The 7,314-nt window shown below is 37.0% G+C and overlaps 1 protein-coding gene across 3 annotated transcripts in view; it reads left to right on the forward strand.

Moving 5' to 3' along the window:
* The window catches only part of LOC121863233 (WD repeat-containing protein 5), a 29,821-nt gene extending 24,624 nt beyond the window's left edge, over positions 1-5,197 (forward strand). For all 3 annotated transcript variants that reach the window (XM_042361728.1, XM_042361726.1, XM_042361727.1), the window contains exons 8-9: positions 1,351-1,438; positions 4,495-5,197. In XM_042361728.1, the coding sequence (XP_042217662.1) occupies positions 1,351-1,438; positions 4,495-4,595 (189 nt within the window). In that variant the 3' untranslated portion in view covers positions 4,596-5,197. The remainder of the gene's footprint in view (positions 1-1,350; positions 1,439-4,494) is intronic.
* The last annotated feature ends 2,117 nt before the right edge of the window (positions 5,198-7,314 follow it).

Below are 7,314 nucleotides of genomic sequence, written 5' to 3' on the forward strand. Positions count from 1 at the left end.
TAATGTGGATGAGACTGGATTATTTTGAAGAAAATTCCAGATAGAACAAACATTACCTAAGAGAAGAGTGAGCCAGGTTTTAAGGCTGTATTAAAGGGTATAGCTGTACTAAATATCCATAATCTTTTAATTTTTTACGATATGTTTGATATCTACAAGAGTAAAGTTGGACTTACAAACAAGCCTCAGAAACATAACTCGTTTGTAAGTAGAGGAGCACCTGTACTGTAATGTAAAGTGTGAGACCCTGTACAAATCAATGTCATCTGTCATATTGAGTAATCATATATCTATAGTCTATATTATTTTTGCAATGGTATTGATATTGAAACAGTGTATTTAGCCACAAAAATACAGATGCAGTATAGAGTACAGTAGTACCCCGATTTACGCGGTCAATTGAACCCACAGGGTACCGCGGAAAGTGAAAACCGCGTAAAGTGAACAACAGAACATATTGGATTAATTCCAATAGAGACTGGCCCGACCCCCAAACTCCACTTTTTCCTTTTTCCAACACAATACCTATGTTGTAGTAAAAATAACATCTAAATTTTATGATGGTATGCTCACACAATTAATATTCAAGAGAAATACAGTCGCCAGGTTAATGTCCATTCAAATAATGGACTCAAATCCCCCCCCCCCTCTTCCCAGCTCACTGGCCCCTACCTCTCTGAGAAATGATTGGGTGAAACACTAGATTTTAACGTTTAGTAATAAATAATACCTCAGACTAAAGTTGGGATAATATAATTGACATTTCTTGATTCCTTGCAGGTCAGGGAATATTTTGAATGTAAACTTCATATATTTGCACAAAAGATAAAATACTTGCTTTGTGTAAACCAAATTATTACATTAGATCTAAAATTTATATGTCTAATGCAAAATCCATGATGTTTATATTCAAAACGATCATCATATTGTAAGAATTCCAGCAATGTAAATTATATTCTGGCCGGGTAATTTGTATGAATTTTATGAGCTAAATAAAAAATAAAAAAAAATTTTTACTTCACGTGTAGATGAGTAGATGCACCCCGGAAAGTGAAAGTCCGGTACATGGCAAGGTACCACGTAAATGAGAAATGCGGAAAGTGAAACCGTGTAAAGCTGGGTAATACTGCAGTTAATGATAACGATATTGAGAGCCTGAGCTCTCTTAGTGGCTCCTGATAATATACTGTATGCTGTACATTTATCTTGAGGAATTTTTATATAACATTTAGTATCATCTGGAATAATACACACAACATGATGTTAGTAAATACATTTGAGAATGTTTTACAATTTATTCCATGCAAACATATACACAGTACAGTAATTTAATAATGTCCTATTTTTCAGTGGATTGTATCTGGCTCTGAAGACAACCTTATCTACATCTGGAATCTTCAAACCAAAGAAGTTGTTCAAAAATTGGAAGGGCATTCAGGTGGGGATTTTTTATTTGTATTTATTTATTTTTTTCCCTGTTTTTATGGAAAGAAACCCAATGAAACTTTTGTGCGGCTAACAGGTACCGTCTTCTTTGGCTCGATCAAAACGAGGGCATTATACAAAAATGATGAGGCCTTTGAAATGTGGTGTTAAGGATAACTGCTAAGAATAAGTTACACTGACAGGAAAACAAATAAAGAAATATATGTACTAAGATTAGCAAAAACTTCAAGAGAAATTCTTGAAATGTACAGAAAAAAAGTGATACTTTAGTCATATAATTAGGAATGAGGGGATGATAATAGAAATATTAATGGGCAAAGTTGAAGATGAGGAGGGCCAGGGGAAGGCAGAGACTAGGATGATTGTTAAAAATGGCCTGAGAACGTTTAGCGTGGACAACTGTGGTCGGCAACCCTCAGATATGAGGACGGTACTCTGATTGATTGATTGATATGTCATCCTCACATCATAGACAGCACCACTTCTCAGAATATGACCTAAGTCATCATTTGCTATAATTCAAAAGGTTATAATTGCAATGAGGTTAGAATTATGTGATACAGGGGGATCTCATTACACGAGCATTCTTTATATGAGAATTCGATGATACGAGGTTGAGGAATTTGCACCCTATGTGCACTATACGAGCGATATTGTTCGATGATACGAAAAGCGAGTGCAATGACCAACTGGGGTTAGTTATACAAGAGTTTTTCCTGTGAAAAAGGCCATAATTTTTAGCAACATATTACTGTACTGTACTCACTTTGTACTAGACTAAAGGACTAAAACTCTTATCTCTTGTGCAAACTATGTGATGTTTATATTCAAATTATTTGATATCTTGCAAGGATTCCATCAGTGCAAGTTATATTCTGCCAAGTTTAGTCTGTGACATTTTATAAGATAAAAACTTGAAGCCTAAAACTACCTTCACCCTGACTGGGGGGAGGGGAGGTGAGGTGTTGACAGCAGGTGGGGAAGTTACCAAGTGCGTAGTTATCAGTCACATAGAGGGAGTTTAAGTTTTTTGCTTATAAAATGTCACTGAATTGACTTAGCAGAATAAAACTTACATTGCTGGAATTCTTGTAAGATATTGATTAATTTGAGTACAAACATCCCATACTTTGCACTAGACAAAAAGATTTAGTAATTAACTTAGTACATTTGAGTACAGGTTTGCCCTCAGGACAATAATTTCTTTTACTTTTTACACTATGTATTAAGGATGGTGTGTGCATGTAAATGAGTGAAAATAAATGAAAAAAGTTACTACAGTGATCCCTCGGTTAATGAACGCCTCGGTTAACGAAAAAATTTCGGTTAACGAATTCCTTACAAATTTTTCCCAACATGTTTTCGCTTGCATTTGGCTATTCACTAGCTGTAGTATTAGTCCGCCAATATAGTAATCGGTTTTAGGGCTTAAATTCGTTACCATTTGAGTAAATATCAAGAAGGTTGTACCATTCAATAATTTTCCAAGTCTTATATTAAAGTTTTTAGCGCACCAAACAGCCACTTGACTCACCCAAAATGGCATCAGTGTGTGTCCCTGCTCAGAGGAGGAAGCATCTTGCTTGAGACTCTCTTGAACATAAATTATTTTTATGTTTTACAGTACAATTATTGTTCATTCTGAAGTTTATTTTACATATTGACAATACATAGTGCAGTGCAGTGTTGATTTAAAGAAAATAATCTTGAATTACACCAAGTGAACTAAAATTTTATGGTGAAATGGCGACATGAAGCATGTGGTGACTTCTCTTCCACCCCAATGCATTCTCTTCTCCCTTCTCCTCCACCCAATTCTAATTCCCATCATCATCATCAACCAGGAGCCTTCTACATACACACCTCAAAGTAAGTGTACTTTAATGCATTTATTTTTAGTTTTTATGTAATTTTCGGTGAGCTGGAACCAATTACCCAAAATTCCATTGCAACAATGGTTTCGGTTAACGAACGACCTTCTGGAACGAATTGTGTTTGTTAAGCGAGGGAATACTGTATGTATACTGTAACTACCCAAAATTACAAGTTGAAAAACAACCAAAGCACCTCACAGTTTGGCCCAGTAGCCTGCCTGATGGTTGCTGCGACGAGTCTAACTTGGCTACAGTGCTGCTCAGTTTACCCAGCCAAGTGGGCGGAAGAAGCAGTGACGTGGTCTGTGACGTAGATGCGCAGAGACGTGTTTGTGAGCCACTCAGCCAGGCCTCGCACCCCTCACTTACCTCCCTTCCATCCTCCCCCCAGCCAGATGCGCAGGGACAAGTTTGTGAGCGACTCAGCCAGGCTGCGCACCCCTCCCCTATCTCTCTACCGTCCTCCCCCCGCCACCCTCTCCCTTCTCCAGTGTTTGAATCTGCTATCTCAGTTTGTCCGCTCGTACTGAATCACATTTATATACTGTCATCACTATGCTTGGTGCTCGGGAACTCATCCCTATTTAACCCATGTACTATTCTCTCCATTATACCACTTTTCGCTGTACGAGCAGACTCCAAGGACGTATCTACTCTTATCATCGAGATTTTACTGTACTGTATTTCAATTTACTCCAGGTTGTAGTGATAGACTGATTTGTATCATTATATCAGTTCATGTAGGATGGAACATCCTTTTTACATTTTAGTGCCTTGAAGCAAAATATCTCTACTTTATATTTCTCATGCTTTTCAAAACCTCATTCCCAAACATATGATGCTAAAATACTTAAAGGCTTGATCCTTAATCAAAAGAGACTACACCAGTCTATGTTTCAGGGGCAGGACCCATTACTCACTTAAATACTGTAATGTATACTGTATATGACACAAGCACATTGATTGGCTAAGAGCTAACAAATCATTATCCATTATCAGAACTCCCAACCAAGCCACATAAAGATATTTCCAAGTTACATCCCTTTCAGTATTTCACTGAAAGGGCATAATCTGCTCATGATATTAGCATCAAATTATTAACTATCTTGACCTCCCATAAATTTTGGTTATTTTATGCAGTTTTTTACTATATAACTTCTGTTGTTTATTGCAGATGTAGTTTTGTGTACAGCCTGTCATCCAACACAAAACATTATTGCATCCGGAGCACTGGAAAATGATAAAACCATCAAACTGTGGAAGAGTGATACTTAAACTGAGACTTCAAGCAACTTAGAAGATGGTTCAAAATGTCTCCAGATTTAACTTAACATATGGCATCCAGAAACTGACAAGTTTGTGAGTGTACAGCAGGTGTTTGTGTGGATGTGAACGAGTGATGGTAATTTGAATAAATGTGAATATCAAAACTCATTCAAATTATATAATTTGCTATATGTTTTCATTTAGTGAAGGTATGATTTAGACAATCTGAGATATTTTTTTTTTTTTTTTTAGCATAAATAAGATTTTTTTCATTGGAGATTTGCAAAAATATCATTCGGTCTAATATGGATGACAAAAGGTGTAAATACTAAAATATGTTGTAAATTATTATTATTTTTTAGTTAGATTCTGAATTTGAAAGGAATTTTTATGAGTTCATTGTTCAAAAAGGTGATACATAACTTTGTAGTAGACCCTCAGTGTTCCACATTAATTGGACTTTGCATAAATTTGTATTATTATTGCAAGTACATTAACTACTGAAGAACTAAGCCATAAACCAAATTCTTCTCCTTTATATTGCTTGTAATACATTAATAACACTACAATTTTACTGGGTATTCCAAATAAAAGTCTTGACCTATTATGAACTGGAGCCGTTTAATTATAATGGTACTATAGTAGTATTAAAATGAGCTTTATTTATAAGATTTTAACTCAATAAGCATAAATGCTTAACTGATTATGTTGTTCATATTGCCTGGTGTCATATTCAGAGGGGTTGGATGGCATGCACAGAACCACCTTTATGTGCTATCAGGCAACTCTTTGGTGTCATGTGTAGCAGACTGCAGCAATACTCATGGCATATGCTAAAGACTAAGGATTATGTTTGAATGTTTGCCTATCAAATTGATGAAGAAGTTGCTATTTGCTCTCAATAGAGTACAGTAAGATCTCATATTTCGCATTTTTTAATTTCGCGAGCAAAACCTAATGTAACCAAGTCTTATATTTGGCATAAAATATCGTGAATTTCGCGAGATCCAGCCAGCTGAATGCTCGCCACCGTCTTGAATGACGTCACAGCCCTCATACCAGTTACAGTCATTTCTGCTACAACGCGTGTTTTGTCAACGCGAATTAATTGCAACACGATTGATGAATAGGGGAATGCTGTTTGTAAAATGCGAACTTTTGCATACGAATGTTGGCCATAGCTCGATTCCATCCCCAACATTTTAAGCCTGGCGTGGGGTTATGCAATGTTTACAGTTCACGTTTGATATCACATGTTCAATTGATTCGTGTCTTTTGTTCGTGAAGTTTTTTTTTTTTTTTAGAGGTACTGTAAATTTCGTTTTCTTTTGGGGGGGGGGACAAATTTTGCTGTTACCCATAAATACTGTATGAAAAGAATAAGTAAAAAGAATGTTTCGCAGTGAGGACTAATAATGGTTTACACCAGCGCGCTCTGTTTACATCACGTGATCATTTGAATCGCTCTGTTTCTGTCAATTACTCCGTGATTTTTGCTATTTTCTCCAATTTTGTTGTGTTAGCGATGAATATGGAAAGACAAGGTAAGAAGAATTTTTCCAAGAAGTGTTCTGGTGATCGAATTGCCGGTGGTGAACGTAAAAGAGGTTTGCAAGAATGCAACTATCACGTAGCCCGCGCCATCCTAGTGACCGCTCGGGCTGTTATTGTGTACTTTTTTGGGTGGTGCTACCACCTGTCGAGTCAAGATAATGGCCTCTACCTCTACTGGGGGTCCTGCTGGTGCTGATGGGACTGACCCACCTAAGCGGCCAAATAAGGAAAAGGAGAAACGGAACTATCATAAGGGAGTTAAGTTTGCCAAGTATTTGATGCAGGACAAGCAGCGTGTGATTAAATTACTTGAGGAGGACCTAAAAACTAGTTTCCCGAAAGCACAAGTCAATAAAGGGAGAATTTGTATCATTTGGAGGTTACAAATGGGAAAATCAGAGGTTGATGAAGAGTTGCCAGTGTATATTTGTTATTTTTCCCATTAGTTTATGTATTTGCATTTGGTGAATTTGAAGTTGGCTCAATTTTTCCAGTCTACTGTATGTTACTCGTGAAATACAAGATCTTACTGTATACACAAATAATAAGGCTTACCTCAGCAGTTAATAACTTCAAGTTAATAAAAGGTGAGAAAAAGACAATGCTGGAAAGGAAGGAGAGATTGATGAAAGGAAAAATGAAGGATGGTATTATATAAGGGTAGCATTGCATTGAATGTCGTGTCATACTAGCATTTTGTGCATCAGTATAAATGTACCTCAAAGGAAGAATCACTAATGGGAGAGTACATTTCTCTCAGCAGTGCTATTTTATCCACCTCATGCAGGTTGGCTGGTGGAAACGAGAAAATGCACACATTTTTCCATTCATGTGTTGTCATTCATTTTTGTTGCTGTGTAAAATGTGTTTTGCCATGGTACTCTATTCCTGTAACAAAACCCCTGGCTCTCTGCCATCATCAGCCCTTCTTACTGCAATATCCTCCATAAACCAACTGACACTGTGCTCTCCTTTCATATACATTTATTGATATGTTATGGTGTCCATCTTCATTTCCTACAGTGCCTCATTCTCACAATGCCTCTGTTTCGTCCATGGTTATCATCTTCCTCCTGTCATCTGCCTCTGAATTATACAGTACTGTACTCTCTTTACCAGTCTGCCACGTTCCATTCTCTCAATTAGTGCCCCCCCTCCCTCGCACACCACCTTT

This window comes from Homarus americanus, unplaced genomic scaffold (assembly GCF_018991925.1).
Source record: "Homarus americanus isolate GMGI-L3 unplaced genomic scaffold, GMGI_Hamer_2.0 scaffold46197, whole genome shotgun sequence".
Lineage (NCBI taxonomy): Eukaryota > Metazoa > Arthropoda > Malacostraca > Decapoda > Nephropidae > Homarus > Homarus americanus.